The 23,423-nt window shown below is 50.7% G+C and overlaps 1 protein-coding gene across 2 annotated transcripts in view; it reads right to left on the reverse strand.

Moving 5' to 3' along the window:
- KIF13B (kinesin family member 13B) overlaps window positions 1-23,142 on the reverse strand; it is a 125,616-nt gene extending 102,474 nt beyond the window's left edge. For both annotated transcript variants that reach the window (XM_037526538.1, XM_037526536.1), the window contains exons 1-2: window positions 23,043-23,142; window positions 8,791-8,884 (exon numbers count right to left, since the gene is read on the reverse strand). In XM_037526538.1, the coding sequence (XP_037382435.1) occupies window positions 8,791-8,884; window positions 23,043-23,097 (149 nt within the window). In that variant the 5' untranslated portion in view covers window positions 23,098-23,142. The remainder of the gene's footprint in view (window positions 1-8,790; window positions 8,885-23,042) is intronic.
- Between the last annotated feature and the right edge of the window lie 281 nt (window positions 23,143-23,423).

Consider the following 23,423-nt stretch of genomic DNA (forward strand, 5'->3'; position numbering starts at 1 on the left):
AGACTTGCATGTGCTTGGGTCAGCTTCCCTTAATTCTGCATCTGTTGGGCTGTAGGTGTGTGGGGGTGTGTGTGTGTCTGCATGTGTATTTTCCAGGAGGACTGGCCAGGCCTGCTCATGTTAGGTGCTCGTAACTTACTTGACGACCTTGGTTAAACCAGTATCTAGCAGGAATCAGAAGGAATAAGGTTTTTCCTGGCCATACTGGTCGTTGCTGGCTGAGAGCCACATCTCAGACGTGGGTAACACTTTCAGCTACCCAGGAATTGCTAGGTCACGTGTGACCAAGCGGTGAGGAGGAAAGCACCACGTTTTAAGGAAGATGTCTGCACAGCGACACCACCGCTGGCCTATTCCCCGCATGCTGGAGAGTCTCCCCCACATGGAGTCCACAACACGTCACGTCACAAAACACCAGACATCGTGATCTGGGTTCATTAAGATCCTGAAGTCTAACACTCCAGTTTTCTGCTTTGAAAATTCTAGTCTCAAAGTCTTACACTTGGTGGGGCGTGGCAATAAAGAGTTTTACAGAGAAACTCCAATATATTAACCCTATAGGTTAATACAATCAGCACAGATGTGCTACGTGCACACACACACACCCCAGGATAGAGAACCATGGATAAAGAAAACAGTGGAAAACAGACTAAGAATTGAACAGCACAGTTTACAGAGAGGCTCCTCGCCCTTCCAGGTTCCAGGTCTGAAGTCCCAAGTGGGCCCCTCATCCCTGCGGCAGGGGGGTATAACCCGGGGCAGGTGCACTGCAAAACCCCTGACCAGGAGGGCTCCTGACCCAGCCTCTCACCACAGGCAGGGGGACACTGGGACCATGTTCACTGCCATCCTTGCAGAATTCATTGCACACAATAGATGGGGGGAAAGCAAGGCTTTTACTCTTCACCCCTTCAAGTTTTGCTCCATTTGTGCGAAGCCTACAAGGCAGTGGTTCCAGAGGCAAGTGCTCTAGAACCTGAGACTCCGCGTCAGCAGCCGGGAATCCGAGTCTGGCCAAGACTTGTTCTGTTTGGACGGCACAGTGTTTTGTTTGGCTTCTCAGTTGTAATCTGGATGCCCCTGGGCAGGTACACACCCTCCAGTCAGCTGAGGCCCTCACAGCAAAGAAGCATCCTGGACAGCCCCTGGAGGGGACTCCGCTGGTGCAGGGGCCAGGACAGCACGCTGCAGAACAGGCCTTAAAGGCAGCCAGAGTCTGCGCTGACCCTAACCTCCACACCTAGAACCTGCTCCAGAGAGTGGGCACATGTCCACACACACAGTGCTCACAGCGGCAGCCCTGGTCCCAAGGGCCAGAAAGTGCAGACCCCCCAAGTGTCCAGCAACCGATAATGGATAAACAGAACAGAACCCAAGGACACGTCACCCCATGGCGAAAGGAATGAGGTGTTGATAAATTACATGCGAGCAAACCTCCACACACGTTAGGCTGAGAAGCCAGTCACCAGCCACACGATGGATGACTTCACGAACATGAAGTCTCCAGAACAGGCAAATCTCAAGTGTACAAGACAAAGTAGATGGACAGGGTGATAAAAAAAAAAAAAATAATAAAACGAAATGATTTAACATTAGATAATGGGGCTGGTTGCCCAACTCGGTAAATACAATAAAAACCTCTGGATAGATGTAATAAAACCCCCAGAAAGGTTTACTTTAAAGAGGTAAATTACAGGGCATGTATATTGTATCTCAATAGGAGAGTTTAAAAATAAATAAACCAACTAAAGACAAGCGCTCAGTTCTAAGAGTATGAGTCAGAGTAACCCTGGCCCAGCGGGTCTCAAATTGTGGTCTCAGGTGCCAGGACTTTTCTGCAGGCATGGAGGCCTACTTCCATGAGAGCAGAGACATCTGTCTTTCCACAAAGCAGCTGAAACCGGGGTTCCGCAGCACAAGCTGTGCGGCAAGCCCAGCTCTTGGCACGCAGTCCCGGGGCAGGTGGCCCCTGGTTCGGGGCCGCGGAGAGGAATGTGGGGCCCCAAGGCCTGGCTGCTCTAGCTGCAGGCCCTGGAGAGGCCTGTGGATTGGGAGCCTAAGCGTGGATTAGACCATCAGGTGTGGGCCATGAGCTGGTTGCTGCTAGGGTCCAATCGGCCACAGGATTGAAAACAGACTTGTAGGTAGGAGAGTGAGGATGGAAAGAGGATATAAGGCAGGAAGGAGCCATCTTGGGGCTCTGTGACTTTCTGTTCCTGACCTCCGCAGGAAGAAGCCGAAAAGCTTCACAAAGGAGTCAAAGAGCTTTGGAGGGGCTGGGGCCACCGCCCTCCAGCCCTGCCTCTGACATCGCCTGCAGGGAGCATCAGAGGCACCAGGCCTGGTGTCTCAAAGAGCTGTCTGTTGCTGGTGTGGGCCAACAACTCACAAAGAGCCGTCAACACGGAGTATCTGGTTGTCCGGCACCACCCCAGGTACTGCTGCCTCTGCTGCTGTCTGGCCTGGCGTCCAGTGCTGCCATCCCCACCTTCAGATGTGGCTGCGGGCTGCTGCGGCCTCATTTCAGGGCCCCTACCATGAGCGCCTCCAGCCGCAGTGAGTCAGCCAGACCCTGGCCCGATGCTTGCCAGCCATGCGCTCCAGGTCCGGGCTGGCGCCATCTTGAATGAGCAGCCTTTTTGTTTGGGACTTTTGGACACTGTGGACACTCTGGGGTGGGGTAACCAGCCACCTGTGGCCTTAGGAACTCCTTGTTCCCACTGTTGTTAAATAAGCCCATTCATTGCTGTTGTTCCCTGAGGCTGAGTCACCTTGCAATTGTGTGCGTGAGTGAGAACCCACAAACCTCTACCTGGCCACTGTCCTTGGAGGCCATCCCTCCATACAGCACTGTTCTGCTGCTACCTGTACTGCTGGGGTAAAAAGAATGGGTGGGGGCAGGGTAGAGGGTGGGACTAAAACTGCGGGGCTGGGACACAGAGCTGCTAGAGGCTGCCAGCCACAGGCAGTCCCAGCATTCTTCATCACCCCAGCCGCGGCAAAAGAAATTTCTCACCATCGAATGTCCCCGATAAGGAGTAAAAATTACTGATTTTGTTTAGTGGCTACTCTCTGGGTGCACCACTCTGCATATGAAGTGGGAAGGAGCTGTGAGCACTGGTCACACACCAAGTACAAAAAGCGTGATGATCATGTAAGCTGTGGCCAAACTAGTCACTTTCTTAACAGAACACATGTTGACATAAGCATCTGCCAGTCCCTAGGAGGAAGCGCTCTCAGGTCTCCACTCTCCTGTCCCTAGGTCACACCAACTTTCTTGTAATACACCTGCTTCCAAGCGGAGGCTGCTGCTCTCCCTGGAGACCACCTGCATCCCCTTCCCAACATGCTCAGCATCTTAATTAAGCCCTTAAGGAAAGGCCAGCTGGGTGGGTAGTGAAAGGAAAGAAGCAAGCAGCAAAAGATAAAAGTGAGCCTCAAGCTATTCTGTCATGGTAGAGGTGCTAGTAGCACACTTCTGTTATAGGGTAGAATGTGCCAGGTCAGTTTTAAGATAAAAGTCAAATGAAATAAGGCCCAAGGATGGATTTTATTATTCAAAGTGGAACATTACAAATGCTAAGAATCACAGCTGGAGAATCACACTTAGGGAAGCTAAGAACAGACATCAGCCATTTATTAGTTGATCTGTGAATATGCTGCTGTTGAAGGGCCTCCCCGGTGGTGCAGGTGGTTGAGCGCAGCACTATGAAGCTGTCCGCAGCCTCTGCAGTACAGGGTCGATCCCGGCCAGCCTGGGAGAAACCCACATGGCGCCGCAGACCTCTCCTGTCGCACCCGCTGCTCCGCTCAGCAGTGTATTTCGTCAGTCTGCCTGTTCTGTTCCCTGCTCTGTCTCTGGTGAATCCTCTCACCCTCCCGTGCATCTGGCCTGTACCCTGGTTCTTGTATGCATGAATAAATAAATTTCAAAAATATATATATATGCTGCTGCTGAAGACTTGGGAAACCCTAAGGATCAATGTAAAAAACTCAGCTGACTCAGGGCAACGGGGAACTCCAAGAGGCCTCACACACTGATAGCGTAAGCAGAACAGCTGGGCAGGAGGAAAGATGGCCAGGTCCACCTGTGTCCAGCATAGCACTGTGTGAAGCCGCTGGCACTGGTAGAGACACGCATTTGGTCATGGTGTTTGGGTAGAGTATTGTGGGATAGAAAAAGCCTGCCACATTTCATAAAAACGTCCCTTTGTCTGACCCTACGTTCACAAGCAATGATTTGACCTGGTTTCCCAAGTTAGCAGACACTCAGGAGAGGCCCAGACGGTAGCAAGTCCTATTTTACTCACCGTACACCTAAAGTTAGGGGTCCCAGCTCCCCAGCCTAGGCCTCTAACAGTTGCTCTGTGAGGTCCTAAGAGCCCCCATCAACTTTGGGCAAACTGAAAACTTAAGTTTCTGACTTGCGGAGCTGAAATCGTCAGAGAAGTAGGTGACTTCTGGCCAGGCACATGGACATCGCGTGGACTCTACTTCGGTTTAAGGATTTACCTGCTTTGTGGCGATTCATATGCCAGGGACCGCAGCCACTTACAGGCCATCCCACAGTAACAGAAATCCTCAAGAAGAGCTGACATGAGAGTTGTGCACAGTGGGCAGGTGACCCGCTAGCTCCTCAATCTCGTGATGGTCCTCAGGCAGGGACTGCGAGAACCTCCACTTTGGGGACGGGTAAACTGAGGAAAATGAAGCAACTCCTCCACATAACCACCCGGATCGGGTGGTGGAGCTGACCTGGATGGATGGCTCCCAGCTGGGTTTCTTAGTCGCTCTCAGCCCCATTCTACCCACTTGCTGAATTTTAAGCATCTTATTTTTCAAATCAGTTTTGAAATTGCATATACAGCACAGCAAATGTTTCCCCAAAATTCCCAGATTAAGCTGTCAGTCTGGCAGTTCACCAATTTATTTAATCCCGGCTTCGATTAGTTTTAACGAGCATAAACATCAAATCATGAAATGGTCATAAGTTAATACAAAGTTTAGCGGAAAAAATGTCCAAACCATTGTTTTAAATCTTATGTATGTTCACTAGCAAAGTATACTCACTTACATGCACCTGTAAAACCAGTCCTGGTTTTAGCAGAATGGAGTTGGATATTATAATAGCAAAGACACTGTAGCTTTTACAAGAAAGACGTTCATTCCAGCCTTTCTGACCAGTGATTTAAACTGACTCAAAGCACTTTTGTGTCCATTTCAAATCCCTCTCCAGTTACAAACACAGCTCCTATGAAACTAACTTGCTTGGTGGATTAGTCACGCAACAAGCTGGAGGGCAATTAACTTCGTATCACATAAAGTACCTTTTATTTCGAGTGTCCTTCCTTTTCCCCTGTAAGGGCTTCAACACAGTCACCACTAACCTGCTACATTCCCAAACTCCTGCTTTCCCCTTGAGGTCGCTCTTCAACAAAGGGCCCTTCGCAGTGGTCTTCTGTCACGCTAGCAATATTCCAGCGGTTCTCATCTGGGTACCGAGAGCATGCTCAGGAATATTCATCAGGCCTACACACTTTTTTTTTTTAAGCTTCTCAAATACATCTTCCTTATAGTAAGATCCTCCAGACACATTTATTTGCTACTGAAACTGAAAGAGCGCAGCAAAAATCTTATTACAGCCCAAGTTGCTGAAAACCAGAAATCTGGGGAAAGCGCCCGCCCTGCCAGGCCGGGCGACGCCAGTAGGTGCCCCTGCCCTCCCGCCACACACCTGCTGGCTGCGGGGTCCCGCGCTGGGCCCGAGCTCACTGGCTCAGTTGGGAACACGAGCCCAGTGGTGGAACGAAAGTATCCTGAGGCCCCCCAAATGCAAGCTGCGGGTTCCTTGCTGTGACTAAATCACCACAGGAAGGACAAAGATGCAAGAAAAGAGACGCCAGACTCGGGCTGCAGCTGGGGACGATGCTGGCAGGACGTCTGTCGAGCAGAGCCACTTCCCGAGAGGTACATGCTGGTCTCAAAATGACTGCCAGGAAAGCAGCTCCAGAACAAGGTCTACGGCCCTGCCGGCCCATGTCCCTGCTCCCTTCTCAGGAGACCTGAGTCCAGGCAGAGAGGGCAGCCACACTGGACTTTCTTATTCTTTTCCTCATCTCTGTTTTTTCCCCATATTTCTTCCTGAGGCTGACAGAGCTGGTCGAGGTGCTGGCTCTTTGTTTGCTTTTTACCACCCTTGCCCTCAGCTCTCCCGCCCTCTCGCAGGGTGAGCCATCACCAGCCAGTGGCCTGGGAGGGTCCTCTGGGGCCGTGTTGGGGTGGACATTCTGGTAGAGGGGGAGATACCAGGTGGAGACACCCACCCAAGGATCTTCTTCCACCGCTCCCGTCAGGTCGCGCAGTCACTGAATCTCAACTGCGAACTGTCTTCAGAGCAGGTCTGGAGACTCGGGGTCAAGGTTGAGATAAACTTCTTTGGTGAGTCCTCGGGGGTCCAGTCGCATACACCTTCCTGCAGGACTTACATACTTCAACAAAAAAGAGCTGTTTTTCAAGAAGCTATTCTTAATGTCACCATTCTTAATGCCTTATGGAAGCTCATTTTTATCAAACGTTTTATGAGGCAGTAGCCCACAGCACTGAGTGGCGTTCAGCGTGTATGTTTAGCACATGGAGAAAAGGAGCCATCCAAGACGTCCTATGGAACCAAAAAATGCTATTTAATTGTTTCATAAATCACGGAGTTTTAAAGGTCTCAAGGAGAAAGAAAACATCCTTTTCCTCGCTCCCATGGGCTCACTTTGTCCTCACAACGTCCTCTCCGGCGCAGGCACCACCATACACTGTGGCCAGCTGTGTTTCCCAAAGATGGCCCCACCGAGGCACAGCCCTTCCTTAGGGGGCCCTGCCCTTCCTCCATGGAGAGATGCGTCTGCTTCCTCTTCCCAAGGACCAGCAGAGCTTTAGACAGCTTGAGCGAGAGCATGTCACCACGGCACCGTGGACTCCCGAGGCCGGAACGAGAGGGCGGCAGGGCTTCCACCAGCTTCTTGCTCTCCACGAGCCTGACTTGGAACCTGCCACCCGACGGAGCAGGTGTCCTGTCCACGACTGCCCAAGGCCTCCAGCCAACAGGCAGCCAACACCCCGACCTGGGGGACCCAGCCTTCTCTGGTGAATCCAGCCCCCAAGTCTCCCAGGGAGGCCCAAGACAGCTCGGAGGAGCGAAAAGCCACCCCGCCTGCAGGAACCATGAGGTAACAGGTGGGTATCCGTGTTCTGAGCCACTAACCCCTGGAGGCATTCTGCCCCACAGCCACGTAAAGCTGCACACCTCCTGGGCGAGAAACACAGGGAGGCGCCAGGCGAGCCACGCGTGGTGGGGCAAGAGCAGACCGAAGTCGGCTGCATAAAAGCCCACACTTTTCAACCACAGGATATTGCCTCCCAGTTTCTTCAGAGCAGCCCACATGTCCAAATAAAACAACAGCGTCCAGACTGAGGTTCCCAGAAGAAGAGTGTTGAAAGTTCCAGGTCTCCACTGGCACTCAGGACAGCGGCCTCTCCGTGTGCAGGCTCGAACCCCTGGCCTCGTTTTGACACAGGTAACGCCTTCACACAGTCACGACAGCACTTCCCTAGAACCCACACCCCAGAGAGGCTTGGGCAACAGCTCTTGGTCGGTGACAGTAAGCCAGAACCTTCCCAGAACACTGCACAAAGCACTTTCACAACACTAATGCCATCTCCGGAAAACACCCCAGTCAGATGTGAGGCAGGGATTCCACCCCAGGTCTCCTGACTCCAAATCCAGTGCTTTCCAACTCCACCCGAAAGGACAGGCATGGACACCTCCCAGCTGTGTTCTTCACCACGGCCTCTAGGCATCCCCAAGGCACTCGCTGTGTGCCAGGCACCAGGCAGGCTTCACCTCTCTCATGTCTGCTCTCCATTTCCAGGGTCGGGATGAAAATGTCTCTGATACAGCCGATCTCTTGAGAAAGCTGTCTTGCCCACCTTGATCCAAACTCTACGCTGCTGGGCCGCAACTTTTCCTAATCCATCTCCTTGATCCTAACATTCAAAACTGCTCAAGATGGCGCTTTTCCGAAACATAAAGACACAGGACTTAAATGTGCTCATCTGCTTTCAGGAGCTTCTGTAATCCAATCCCAGCTTACTTGAGAAAATCAATTTTCCTGCATTTAATAAGTAAGAAAAACCAAGTAATCTCTTCTTTCTTCCTCAAATTCACTTTGGTCAAAGCTTCAGGCCCCTTTGTTCAGACCATTATCCAAGTCCAGAAATGATACTCAGTATATTCATCCTCAGCCCGGAAGATTCCCATCTCTCGAAGACCCTAAAATCCACTGAAGAGCCACAATGAACTATCCAAAACAATAAAATAACCAGATTCAGCCATCTGGATTCTGGCTCACACAGGAGGAACTGCTGGGGGCTGCAGGAACACCTTCAGGAAGTGGCACACTTGAAAGGGTCTGGCTGACAGTAGGATGCCATCGGGCAGAAGCAGAAGCTGCCCAAGCCGAGGAAATACCTGGAAGTGACCCTCTGCCCCCTTCTCCCCATTCACATCTGACCAGCCCCAGGCAAGGCTGTCTCCCTCCCAGGCTTCCTCGGCTGCTTCAGCCTGACCCAAGCTTTCTTCTCTGTCCAGCACACACGTCCCAGCACTGAGTCAGCCAGTCTCATTGACTTGACAGCAATCCAGCAAGGGCTGGGGATCTGGTAAACGACACCCACCCAGCCCCCACTGTTTCCAGTTGTTCTAAAACCCACTGGCCACAGCCAGATTGTTTCTTGACTTACCGGGCATCTCCTTTGGAAAGATTAGTGTTTACAGGACTGAGAATAACCTTGTTCGCATCTACGTCCACCACGCATTTGGTGTGCAAGTCAATCTCTGCAGATTAAAAAAAAAAAAAAAGGAACAAGGAGTCAATTTTTTAAATTTATTTCAGAAAAAGCATTTGACAAAAATCTGACACTTTCATAAGAACATTCAACAAGCCAGGACCAGAACGGGGCAGGAAACGCCCTTGACCTGATAAACGGCATCGCGCCCCGCGGTGATGGTCAGAGCAGCTTCCCTCCGCATAGGGAAGGAGGCGGGTGGCTCTTGTCACAGCTCCTGCCCCACAATGTGCCCAAGGGCCCAGTCAGGGCCACTGACAAGAAAAACAAGTAAAAAGCACCCAGACTGGAAAAAAGGAGTAAAACTATTTGCAGATGAGATGCCATATATAAAAAATCCTAAAGAATTCACTAAAAATCTCCCAGGATAAATGAGTTCTGCAAAGTTGTGGGCTACAAGAGCAATACACAAATATCAAGTGTGTCTCTACATAACGGTGATGAAAAATCCAAAATAAAATTAAGAAAATTTCATTCAAAAGATATAGGTACTTATGAGTAAATATAAAAGAAATGCAAGGTTACACACTGAAAATGTCAAAACAGCATTGAAAGAAATTAAAGAATTAAATAAATGGAAGACATCCGAAGTGTGAGTTGAAAGACTTACATCTGGTAAGATGACAATACTTTCCAAACTGGTCCACAAGATTCAAAACAATCCCTGTCAAAATCCCAAGTGCTAGTATTTTTTTTAAACGAAATTTAACAAGCGGATCCCACACTCTTTGTAGAGGTCCAAAATAGTCAAAATAAAAATAACCTTGAAAATAAGAGCAAAAATAGAAGGGACCACACACACCAATTTCAAACTTACTACAAAGTTGAAGTAATCAGGAATGTGGCATTACTAGGTGGATGGACATACAGCACACTAGAATACTGCCCAGATACATACTTTTACATTCATGGTCAACTGATTTCAACAAAGGTGCCAAAACAATCTAATGAGGAAAGCACAGTCTTTTCAACTGGGTATCACAGGAAGAAAAAATATTCTGGACCACTTCCTAACATCATATGCAAAACTCAACTTGAGTAGGGGCCTCCCCGGTGGCGCAGCGGGTTGAGCGCAGTGCTGTGAAGCTGTTCGCAGCCTCAGCGGCACCAGTTCCATTTCTGCCCAGCCGGGGAGATTCCCACATGGCGCGCAGACCTCTCCTGTTTCACCCGCTGCTCCCCTCAGCAGTGTATTTCGGTCCTTCTGCCTGTTCTGCTCCCTGCTCTGTCTCTGGTGAATCCTCTCACTCTCCCGCCTCTGGCCTGTACCCCAGTGCTTGTATAAATAAATAAATCTTTAAAAAAAAAACTCAATTCAAGTAGATACAGACATAAAAGTATAAAAGCTAATACCATAAGGGTCAATCCACGTGACTTGAGTTAGGTAATGGCTTCTTAGATACCAAAGGCACAAGAAACAAAGGAAAAATAAATAAATGAAAAATGGTGTGCTGCATGAGACACTATCAAGGGAACAAAAGGACAGCCTACAAACTTGAGGAGATGTAGTCAGTCACATAGCTAATGAGGGCCTTGTACCAGAAAATGTAAAAAACTCTTACAACTCAGTAGTAAAAAGACAAATAATCTAATCTAAAATGGGCAAAGGATCTAAGTAAACATCTCTCCCAAGAAGGTACAAAAATGACCAATAAAACACAAAGAAAAATGCTCAAAGTCATTAGGCATCAGAGAAATGCAAGTCAAAACCACAACGAGATACCACTTCACACCTACTGGAATGACTAAAACCAGCAACACATAACACAGGTGTTGGCAAGGATGTGGAAAAATTAAAAGCCTCCCCCATCACTGGGGGAAAAGCAAAATGATGCAAACTCTTTGGAAAACGAGTCTGGTGGTTCTTTGAAAGGTTAACCCCAGAGCCAGCATGTGACCAGCAACCCCCACTCCTCGCCGCAGACCCAGAGAAACCTCCATCCACACTAAAGCTGTACAAGAGTGTTCCAGCAGCACCTCTGGTTACTCGTGATCTTAAAGACAAGTGGGAGTTAAAAGTGGCGTGGCCGTAAGCAGCAGCAGTGGAACGCTACGCAGCAGTGGAAAGGAATACGCTAGTCGTGCTTGGCGAATAGAGCCAGTCACAGAAGTCTCCTGTGGTTCCACTGACATGTCAGGCTGGGCAAACAGAGGCAGAGAGTAGACGAGTTTCTGCCTGGGCCTGGGAAGGGGCGGCTGGGGGGTACGGCTCTCTGTGGGGGTGATGAAGATGGACTGAGGTGTCTTGTGTGGACAGCCTGACCCTGTGAGCACACGACCACCGCTCAATTGGTTGGCCAGTCGATAGGAGAACAACATCTCGATAAGGCTACTTGTTTTTAAAGGGCAGGCCGTGGCGTGTTTATGTTTTCCTACTTTGATATTCTTCTGTTTTTCTCCACCGAAGGGTGAACCTGTCTGTTTCTGTTGGCCTTATCGCCACTACCCAAAGATAAGCGGGGAGGAAGGAGCTGCACTCCACTGGAGGCCTGCTGTTCTCAGGGAACCTTGGCCCAATGTCAACGTCAGACGCAGTATAACTTAAGAGCACTTCCACAGCCAGGAAAGGTCGTTTCCTTTTTCTTTTCTTTTCTTTTTTTTCATTTTAACTTACATAACTGAAACAATTGGAAAAAAGAAACAGAAATGACCCTCCCTGTGCCTGCCACAACCTAACTTTTCTCATCAGTTATTCTATATTACCCATAGTTCTCAGAAATAGATTCTGCAAGTCCAGGAAACATAGTGTTCTTCCTTTTAGCCAATGCATTTTTCCTGCAAAGAAAACTGACAAGTTCAGAGCTGTGTTTTGCCTGAACGTGGACGACGAAGCCCTGAAAGGCACAGGTTGCCCGTGGCCCTCTACCCGGGAAGTCAAATATTTCTACTTCTGGGTCCTTAATCCACCCAAGACCGTCACAGAAAAGCTGCCAGGAGGTCCAGTGCAAAAACCTTTCAAACACACAATGTCACTCCTTCCTTCCCTCAGGTCCCAGGACGTCTGCAAGCATCAGGCTCTGTCAACCCCACTCCTTCCTGGCCTCTGACACGCCCGCCAGCTGACTGCATGACACACACGCGCGCGTGAACAGCTCTGCGGAAGCTGCACCGTGACTCAGACCTGCTATCTCACCACCCACAACAGCGGTAGTGACCAGTTTCTTCTAAGAACGTCTGATCTGCACGTTTGATCTGAGCAGAGGTGCTGCGAGTGGTCTGTGTGCAGGGCGCCTCCTCAAAGCCTGATGGGCTGTCGCGCAGAAGTCCCCCCAGCAGAGCTCTGTGTTCATGTCCAATGAGCGCGAGCTGAGCAGGGACCCGAGCTCTCCCTTCAATGTGAGCGTGCTTTTGCCCTCGTCTTCTTCACGCTCCCCTCTTCCCCCCTCTTGACTTCATCAGACACAACTAACAGTTTGGAAGCACTAAATGGCTTAATTAAAGAACCAACCCTGGAAAGCCTATCACACAAAAACACCTAATATTACCCGTAGATCCAACCCAGACTCATTTTGTCCTATAGCTGCAACACTTACAAATGTGGCTACATCCAACACCCACCAAAGGGGACCCTTCACATACATACTATCTACACCTCTTGATTCACTCAGTTTGAGTCATCAAACAAATGTCACCAGGCTCCGCTGACTGACAGCAAGTTACCGGGAGAAGGTGGGGAGACATCTGGACACACCCGAGCGAATCAAAGTAGTGAAGTGTGAAGAGAGTCCAGGGTTCACATTTATCAAAAACAAAATTAATAAAAAATGTTAGTGTATCATCAAATTTTACTAGTTGGTTGAATTAAATTATACTGCACATGATTCTAAATAGGAACCCACAGGCAACGCCTTACTCTCCATACTGCTTGAAAGCAAGGGATTGATTGAGTAGCACTAACAAAATCATCTCTTAAATGGAAATGGAATTTGAAAGCAAAACCTCCCCCAAAGACCAAAAGATAAACACCTTCCTCTTAGTTGGGACTAATGCTTAGAAAAGGGCCCAGCTGCTGTGCACCACCTTGGCCAGAGTATCACCGATGTACCCCTGTGTTCCACTCACGGCGGCCAAAAAATGGACGCCATTTAACACGGTCCATCGGCAGGGGAGGGAGTGAACAGTTTGGTACTTACATTCCACGGAACATTACTCAGCCTTAAAAAGGTCCTGGAGCAGTTACACTCAAAGAGAAGGAAAGTAAAATGGGGGTTGCCTGGGGCTGGGAGAGAGCCCATGCACAGTGTGTCTTGGGTATGGAGGAGTTTCTGTTTCGTAAGATTAACACGTTCTGGATCTGGGCAGCAGAGGGGACAGGTGTGCAACGGTATGAATGCACGATTCCAGTGTTCAAGGTTCTATTATGCACACTTCACCGCAATAAAAGGAATAGCACTAAGTGCTCATCATTAATATAATAAGTAACACATGGACAACAGTTGGTGCCTAGTGAGGCCTAAAATAACGAGATTGGGATTTAATTAGTACTACATCTGAAAACCAATAAAAGCCAGCATGATCTTAAAGTTAACTGGTGTGGTAAGTTTATGTCATGACAAATCGCGCTTCCGCGGGCTCAGAACCAGGCATGCCTTGATGTACCCGAGAGTCCTTAAAGAAAGTTCTCCACTGATATTAAAGATCCCATGTTATCTCCCATACAAAATCCCTTCCCAGGTCAAATTCCTGGGAATCTTAAAATATGGATCTTAAAATATCAACTGCTGACAATTCAGTTTATTGTGTCAGCAACTTAGTCACCTTGTAAAAGTGAACAATAATCTGGAACAAGTCTTTCCTCCATGTGCGAATCAGCTTTGGCTCATTCCCCAGTGACATCACAGAGAAATCTGGGCAGGCCTGGGAGACGCCCTTGCAGGCAAGACCACGTTCCTCCCGAGGACTTACCGCGTTCTCGGATGAACAAATACTTCTGAGGGGCCCACTTCGCGGCCTGCTCTCCTTATTCTCCAGAAAATTAGCGATACTTTTCAAACAAGTTCTAGGGCCACGGGCTATTAATATACTCTCTTTACTTACGGGTGATACTCCTTAAAAGCCAACTCCAACTTTCTCTCCAATTCATTTAGCTCCTTGCTTAAAAAGAAGACAGTAAGTTATTCATGAGATTCGGTTTTTGATTAAGTCGCAAACCTCGCTACATGTGGCTTTCTTTTTCATGACCATGTCCTGGGCCTGCTGGTTGACACATCTACACACACAGGAATAAAATATTCTCCACTAACATTTCAGATATGAAAGAACGGCTTCCACAATTGCAATGTAATATTCTTATTGAGAGCACAGAATTCCACTCATCTGTCTTTACCATGCTTTTAAGTTGCTTGGCACCCCCTTTTAGATGGAGGCCCATGACCCAGGGGGAAAAAAGATTAGGTGGTGCCACACAGCAAAAGCAAGTCGGCCTTTTGCTTTCTAATAAGAGATGTATAAAACATGTTAATCACCTGCTTTGCATTTTTATCAGTGAACAAGAAAATGCAGTCAATAAATTTGAAGAAGCATAAACATGTAACCAAGCTCTAAGAAGGCTAAAGAAAGTTGCGGGGTGGAGGAAGAGCCAGGGCATCTGATATGGGGAAGAAAGTCACAGCGTGAAAACAACTACAATAATCCAAGTGGCCCAAGATAAAGCATATGTATGTATAAAACTATTCAGCCTCAGAGGGCTAGGAATCAGGTATGTAAAAACTAAGATGGCTGAACCAGAATAGCCAAAACAATCTTGAAAAAGAACAAACTAGGAGGACACAGTCACCACTTTCAAATCTCACTGCAAAGCTACAGTAATCAAGATAGTATGGCACTGGGCCTCCCTGGTGGCGCAGCGGGTTGAGCGCAGTGCTGTGAAGCTGTCCGCAGCCTCTGCAGTCTGGGTTCGATTCCCGGCCGGCCAGGGAGAGTCCCACAAGGTGCAGCAGGCCTCTCCTGTCTTGCCCGCTGCTCCCCTCAGCAGTGTATTTCTTTAGTCTGCCTGCTCTGTTCCCCGCTCTGTCTCTGGTGAATCCTCTCACCCTCCCGCACCTCTGGCCTGTACCCCAGTTATTGTATAAAAATAAATAAATCCTTAAAAAAAAAAAACACAAAAGAGTATGGCACTAACATGAGGACATGTGTACAAATGGTGAGTCCAGAAACCCACTGCCACACTGATGGCCAACTGCCTTCGACGGGTGCCACAAGAACCACCAGGGGAAAGTACAGTCGTTCCAGAAATGGTGCTGGACAGCTGGCTCTGGGAAGAATGAGGGTGGACCGCACCTCACAGTCAGAAATTTCTCACACAGTCAGAGATCAGCTCCAAGTGACTGAAGACAGGAATGTAAGTGCTAAAAACAACAAAACTCTTAGGAAAAAAACAGGCATGTATCCACGTGACTTTGGGTTAGGTAATGGTTTCTTAGATGTGACATCAAAAGCGCAGGCAACAAAAGAAAAAACAGATAAATTGGACCACATCAAAATTACAAACTTGGTGCTTCAAAGGACACCTTTAAGAGAGTGAAAAAGCAACCCACAATACTGAGAAAATACCTGCAAATCACAGAGAAGATAAGGGGCTGGGATCCAGGATAGACAGAGAAGCCTTACAAGTCAAAAATAATGAGATAAATAGTCCAATTTCAGAACTAAGAAAGTTATTTGAACAAAGTTCTCCAAAAACATGCAAGTGGCCAGTGAGCATGTAAGAAGATGCTCAACATCATCAGACAGTGGGAACACAGATCACAGCCACCCTGGGGAGACTCTCTACACACACGGGGACAATGACAGCCACAGAGCAGAGCAGGACACTGCTGACAAGCCGGGGCCCTGGGCCTTCACACACTGTGGACAGGAATGTGACATGGTGCTGGCTCTGGAAACCAACCCAGCAGCACCTCAAAAGTCAGTGACCACATGACCCAACAATTCCTCTCCCACACGTGCAGAGTAAAGTCTGTGTGTGTGATTCCACTCACATGGATTGTCCACAACAGCCAAAGCCATGGAGACACGGCCACGAGACCAGGCCCACGTGGGGGCGGGAGGAAAGTGTCAGCTACCAGTACAGCTGTGTCTCTGGGCAGTGAGAATATTCTAGAATTGGACAGGGGTGATGGCTGCACGCTTCTGCCAACACACTATTCACTTCTGATATGTGAATTCTAGCTCGAAAAAAAAAATTAAAAATGAGGACTTAGAAGGAATGACCCCGCAGCCCGCAACAGACAGATAATGTGACTGCGGTCCTTTAAGCTCCTTCTAAGCACTTGTGACTCAAGATCCCAGCTCACCCAGCTCTCACTCTCAATAAAGGACCTCACGTTCCACCCCCTCAAAACAACACAGCCCTCCCAGGCTTCCCCATTCTATAGTCACTCCCTTCCTCTCATATTTCAATGTTTCCCCTCCTTATTGGCTCTCTCTCTCCGCTACAACAAGGCTCAAGCATCTCCTAAAATAAAATAAAAATTCAGGCCTGGCCCTACCTGGCCACACCTGCAGATCCCATTCACTCCCCCACCTCCCTCCTACATGGGGCTTCCAGGAAGAGTGTCTACTCGGCGCTGGTATCGCTGATTCCTCAGTCCACTACCGACACTCATTCCTTGGAAATCTTTCAAAACTGACCACTGGCTACCACGACCCCAAATCCTGCAGACCCAGTGCCCCCCGAGGGCCCTTCCCGTGAGACTGACGACTACCGCTTCCTTCTGCGCATGCCTTTCTCCCTGGCCTCACGTGACCCCCGCTGAGTCCCACATCTCCCTTCTTGGCCTGTCACCTCCTCTCCCATGCAGCTCCATCTGGTGTTCCTCCTTCCACCTGCAGCGATGGCCCCATGCGCATGCATCCCAGCCCCTCGGCGTCAGCCCCTTCACAAACAGCAGCCTCGGGCCCCTCTATGGCTACACTTCAGGCAGCCGAAACTCGGGGCCCTGCTGGGCTCCTTGGGGCTGCGCTCCCTCTTCCTCACTGCAGGCGGAGTGTGCGGCAGATGACGGGCGCTGGCTGTGTGTTCCTGAACCTTCCAGAATGGAATTCATCATTTCCCAGCCTCACCTCAAACCCGCGCTCATTCACTTAGTCACCGAAACCATCATACGCTGAACCTTGGCAGTCTTCCTGCAGTTTCTCAATTCCAGAAGCTTCCATACCACCTTGACGCATTCCTGCTGGAAATACCTAGAATGCAAGACCCTAAGTGCTCTTTCCCCAGCCCAACCCTCCGGTTGCGGGTCAAGGCCTTGCGGGACCAGGACTTCCTTGGGGACAAAGCAGCTCACTCAGCACCGAAGAGCTGGGGTTCCCAGCCTGAGACCCTCAGATGCTGCACAAGCCCACGGCAGGCCCACCCTCCACCTGGGCTCCTCCTTGTCCCCCCAGGGCAAGTCCCATGTCTTCCAGCAGCACCCCTGGCAGGAGCAGTTGACTCAGCAGCTCAGAGCAGGCCGGGCAGATGGACAGGATGGACCCTCCTGCTCCGGCGCGGCTTCCACGGCCGCTGCTCTGTTCAAACGCCTGCCGTGCGGTCCCAGGGACTCATGCCCTAGCACACTCTGCCTGCTCCTCACGGCAGGACTTCCCAGGCCTCCACCCCCATTCCTCACCCCCAGAACTCCAGGGCCGAGCTCTCTGCCTTGGTTCCAATCCCGTGTCTCCGCTTGATCAGTGAGTCCGGTTTTCTCCTCTCTGAAATGGGGCCACAGTATAAACGCTTCCAGCGTCTTCATGAGGATGAACTGGGCACCACACAACTGCTGTGATTCAAACCGATACTGTCTCCCTCCCGCAGCCTGCATGCTCCCAGGGCTTCCTCACTGTGCGTGCAACGCCGGCTGAGCCCCACAGCGCAGGGTGTGGGCACCCCCACGTGCCTTTTCCACCATCGTTTCCAACTCACTGCCCAGCTCCCCCAGCCCGGCCCTACCTCTGCAGTCCCTGACGCAAGGACATCCCTGCCCGGTGTGCGGGTGTCCGAGAACTGGCACACCTGGGCAGCTCTCGCTCCCGACAAAAAGTGAGCCTCGCAGTCAGAGGTGAGGGCGTACGCTTCCCGCGCACCCTACACGCCTTTGCAAATAATGTAAGCTGAGGAGACCAGGCCCCTTTAAAAACCAATGTGTTCAACAGAGTAGAGCACAGGCCTGGATGGCACAGGAGGTAAAGTTCAATCCCCAACTGCTTTGGGATTCTGGGAAAGTTACCTAACTTCTCGGAGAGCCCATCGAATCGAAATTCTCTCCCTTTTTCAGTTTTGTTTAAAGAACAAAATAATGTATAAAAAGTGCCAAACTCCACAGCTCACAAATAGAAAAGCTCTCCTAAAGTAGCTCTTATTTTTTCTCCATTTTTTTCTCCAATCGACACGTGTTGAATTGAATGGGCTGGCTAATCCCACCTTGGAAGGTCTCCGCGGCTTCTGAGAAGCAAAGCCCAGGACCAGTGGTGTGACAGGCGGCATCCCACAGCCACCACCAGAACCCCCCAGTACCCCCCACCCACAACCAATCCTGGCAGGGCACCCTGCGGTCTCTGCAGTTAACAAGGACCACCAAACACCAGGGCAGCTGATCAGATCAGCAGGCTCAGGGATCGATAATAAATTCACTGCACTCAACGAACATCCCAATTCATCTGCCTAATGAATAGCTTTGTCGGTGGCTTCTGTCTTCTAATGTAAGAACTGGCAGAGTTAGACACTGGTCATTGTCTTACGCAGAGAGGGTAAAAGTCAATGCTAATTCAAACAAATTTTTATTTTCTTTTATGTTATAAAATTATACTTTCTTCTAGCAAAGCCTCTGGCCCCATGTGTATCAACTCCATTTCAGTCCCTGGGTTGACAGCAGGAACAAAAGGATGTTGCAACAGACGTGTGTCTCATTCCCCATTAGCATATCACGCAGATGCTCGTGAAACAAGGATCTTCTGTTTTAGAAAATATGTCAGAAATTTCCATGCAGTCATCCTTAACTAAATCAGTTATCCTCTGGGAGGCTGAGAATGACCCGCAGCCTCAGGGTCAACACCACCTTCCTGCTTCAGATTCTGCCCTTCGTTTCCTAAGACTTAACTATTCCTGCAGGATCCTCTCCGACTCCCTCCTGTTTCCTCAGGTTTACCCTCTTTCTGGGTCGTGACGCCACACTAGCCGTTCCTGCTGACGCTTCAGTTCCACATGCCGCCCAGCTAGGCCTCGAGGCAGGACAGCCATCTTGCTCTGACTTCTGTCCGTCTCTCTCCTTCATTGATGTACGAGGCCTACATGACGTTCTGAACAGCTAAAGAGAGCACATGGTCCAGACACCCTGCACCCAGACTCTGGGTGCAGTGAGGATTCAGGGCTCCCTATAGTACCACCCTGTGTTTCTAAGCTCACCCTTCTCTAGTCGAGGCACAGAAGCTCCTTTTTGGCAAGCTGCTCTAGTCTCCACTACCTCCACTTGCCAGGCTCATCCTCCTCCTCAGAGAACCAAGAGCATCCACCCCCCTGTGCCCGCATCAGGCACCCACTCCAATCTAGACATAGAGATCTCTATCTCTAAATTCCGATGTCTTCCTATCTCTTGATGTCTCCCTCTCTTATCTGGCACTGAATTACCAGCAATCTGTTCAGAGGTGTTTGCCTTTTAACCTTATCTTTCCACGTGACAGTCATTTCCTCATGTGGGCGAGCCATCATGGGCCCTTTGGAAACCTGATACCACAGAACTAGACAACACTCAAAGTTGCAGAAAGCAGGAACAACCACAGAACAACCAAGTTCCTTTCCAGCCCTGGCCCATTCCGGGTGGCATTTTCCCATGCGATGATCATGAGGAGATTCAGCCACACAGTTAAACATCCTTGTACACTCTGCTTTTTCTGCCAACAGTCTTTCTTGTCAATAGTCTTAATTTTCATCATTTTTTGATGGCTGTATAGTAGTCTCTCCACTGAGATACGGCACCTTCATTTACTTAGGCACTGACTTCACTTAGACATTTTACATTCTTCATTGTGACTTTCATTGCATCAAGTACTATGAAACGCATAGTAAACCTCTGAGAAACAGCTGTTGAAATAAATTTCTTGCCCATGCTTCCTAACACTTGAAATAACCCATTTTTTCCCCCTGGTGGCACCACCGGAGGCTGGGTGGATAGGAAAGGTGTTTTCCAAACACTTTTCTTCATTGATTTATTTTGGTACTTGATCTTATACATAATTAAACATGGTAAGCCCCTGAGTAAAGGCAGTAAGATCACCTACCAGCTGGTTTGGGCCTGGTCAGCACTCGAAAATTGAATTCAGTATTTTTTCGGTGACTGAAATGAAGTTCTAAAAGATCAAATTCCTGAACGAAAGAGTGTTACTGATCTAACTAGTACCCTCAATTATGGCTGTAAAACTTTCGACTCATTTAATAATTAGATTGGTTAATATGTATGAAAGGGTGTTCTTTACAGCCTAAACAAGAACACAACCGGTGTTACCTGGTGAGCTGTGCCAGTTGGAAAGATAACAAGAAAAGACAAACAGTGTCTGCAAATAGAACCTCAAGATCTCATGACTAAACACGCTTTCCCCTTTCTCTCACTGTTTAAATTCACATTTCAAATGAAGGAAAGCAAAAATGAAAGTTGGAATATTAAAATTATGTAAAATTACATATGCATGAAACAAACTGGAACAGAAATAAGAAAATGAAAGTGGGAATTGTTAGGAGGGAAGACTATGGAAGAACATTTCCTTTTTCTTGTTTTGTCAGTATACTGTTAAAATGTGTAACTAGAAAAATACTCCTGGCAAAAGCATCCTGGTTCCACATGACAGTTCTTGGTATGACTGAATTAGGGCCTAATGCTTAAGGTTCAAATGTTAGCTTCCAAGCCCAGGTACCATTTAGCATAAAAAGACTGAATCACTCTTCCTCCCACGACATTAAATAAGACAACTAACCACCCGAACACAAGTGTGCAACCAGACACTGAATCACAGGTAGAACTTACTGTATGCTAGAAACTTGTCCCAATTTTACGATTTGCCTCGCCAGACAGCTAATGCGATTCCAAGTATCGAGCCTCTACATACAGTGGCCCCTTCTCATCTCATTCTCCTGTGCTGAGCGTGCTCTCCGAGGGTGCTTCTTGCACCAATATGCTAAGTGGGAAACAGTTATGACTGAAAAACTTATTTGTCATAATTACACACTATTACTTAAGACATTAATTTTCCCAGAAGTAATAATTGTTCAAAGAAATATAATTCTTTCCGAAGTTACTGGAAAGGAGTATGGTTTTGTTTCAGCCTTTTGAAACAAACTCTAGATAGCCACTCAAAACTCACTGGCTATAGAATTTCACTACGGCATATTCCATAATAACCTCCAGATTCATGTAAAAGACTCCTTCCACAATACCCTTCCAGACTGTAAACGGCTACAAAAGAGAAATAGAACTAACTTTAATGATCTGGGGTCATCGCTGAAAAAGTTCCCTGGAGTCTGCAGGAAACATAAAGGCCAGGTAAGCGGCGGTACCAGGCGAAGGAGGTGGGCTACCTCCACCACAGCGCTTCTGCTCACAGGGCGCTGGGTCCATGTGCAAATCTTAATTTTAAAATGAGTGCAGCCAAAGAAACAGCTCCACAGTTGAAACTATCAGTCTAAAATTACAGTTCAAATTGTCATTCTATGCATCCCTCAAAACTCCAGTGCGGACCCTTGTCACCATCTACGTCAGGACAATTTATAAGGAAAGGGGCAAGTCAAACACTGAAACTCGTGGGGGAGGAGAAGAAAAGGATTCCAGCTGACTGAGCTCGGTCTTCCCGGTGGCGGCGGGTTAGCTGCCTCTTTCAGCGCTGACATTTCCAAGTTTTTTTTGTGCAAAGGACATTTTAAGAATGTGCTGAAATCACCCTTTCAGAATCAAATTCCAGTGCAGTGGGGCTTCATGTGGCTGGGCTTTGGGGGTTTTCATTACTGTACTGGTAATAAGTCTGAGGTGAGCTAAACTCAAGGTGCGGGACAGCAGCTTGGGGACACCGCCGGCCTTCCCGCCTGTCCTTCCCTTCTTCTGTCAGAGCAAGGAGGCGGGCGGGGAGGAGCGAAGCCCTCTCAGGCGAAGAAGAGTTCCCAGGAAAAGCTCCTCCAGGTCACCTGCCGGCGAAGGCTGACCGGGCAGAGCCCCCAAGGCGGAGGCACTGCAGGGAGAGACCCCGTCGGGCGCCGCCACCTGAGCGGCCGCGGCTGCCGCGCGTCCCTCACAGAAGCCACCACAGAGGAGGAAACGGGAGAACGACCCGGCATGTCTCCCTGGACGTGACACACAGTCACCAACAGAAGTTGCAGAAACAGCTCAGAAAACGGCTCTGGGCTGAGGGCGGGTCCTGACGAGAGAAGCGTCTGATCCGTGAGGAGACACCCCGGCCCGGGCGCCCGGTCAGCGGTCAGGGGCGCGAGCCCCGGGGGGCGGCCCAGGCCAGGGAGGGGGGGCCTGCGCCCCCCGCCCCCCGCCCCGCCCCCCGCCCCGCCCCCCCCGCGGCCCCGGGGCCCCCGCCCGGCGCCCGCCTGTCAGGGGTGACTCGAGGCTCGCCCGGCCGTGGCCTCCCCGCTGCCCACACCCGGGAGCGCCCGAGAGATACAGTTTCACAAGAATCTTGGCGCTTGGGCTATTTATTGTTGGGACGACGAGCGGCTCCGGCGGCGGCACGACTTTCCCAACCGTCCCGGGGCGGCGCGGGCGCAGGGCGCGCCGGGGTCCCCGTCCAGCCGGCTGTGCGGGGGGCGGGTCCGCGCGGCCGGGGGCACCTAGGGGACCCCGCGGGGCCTCCGCGGGAGCGGGCGTTCCGGGGGTCCGCCGGGCTCCCCGCCTTCTCCTGCCGCGGGCCCCGGGGCGCAGGCGGGGGGGGCGCAGGCCGGGGCGCGGGGGGGCGCGGGGGGCGCGGGGGGGCGCGGTGACAGCGGGGGGCGCGGCCGGACGCCGCGGCGGGCGGAAGGGGCGGCGGCGGGCGCGGGGCCGTCGGGGGGGGCCCCGCGCGCCCCGACGCGCCTCAGGGGCGGGGCCGGCCGGACCCCCAGGCGGCCGCGGCGCGGGGCCGGGCGCGCAGGCACCTGCCGCCGCCAACGCCGAGGCGGCTCGCGCGGGCTGGGCGCTCACCTCTCCGGTTCATGGGCCGGACCCGGACGGCCACCTTCACTTTGGAGTCCCCCATGCTCCGCCGCGCGCTCGGCTTCCGTCTGCCGCGGCCGCCGGCGACTCTCGGGGCTGACCCGGCGGGAGGGGGCGAAGGGGCGGGGCCTTCGGGGGCGGGGCCTTCGGGGCGGGGCCGGCCGCGGCCGTCGGGGCGGGGCGTGAGGGGCGTGGTCGGGGCCGGGCCGGCGCGGGCCTGGCGGGGGAGGGGCCCGCGGGGTCACGGGGGCGGGGCCGGCGCGGGGTCCCGCGGGGCCTGCCGGGACTTGTAGTCCGCGGGCGGGCGGGCTGGCCCGCTGCGGGCGTGCGGTGCTGGCCGCCACGTGTCTCTGCCCCTCTGCTCCCTCG

The sequence above is a fragment of the Talpa occidentalis genome, unplaced genomic scaffold, assembly GCF_014898055.3.
Source record: "Talpa occidentalis isolate TD23 unplaced genomic scaffold, MPIMG_talOcc4v2.1 talOcc4.4, whole genome shotgun sequence".
Classification (NCBI taxonomy): domain Eukaryota; kingdom Metazoa; phylum Chordata; class Mammalia; order Eulipotyphla; family Talpidae; genus Talpa; species Talpa occidentalis.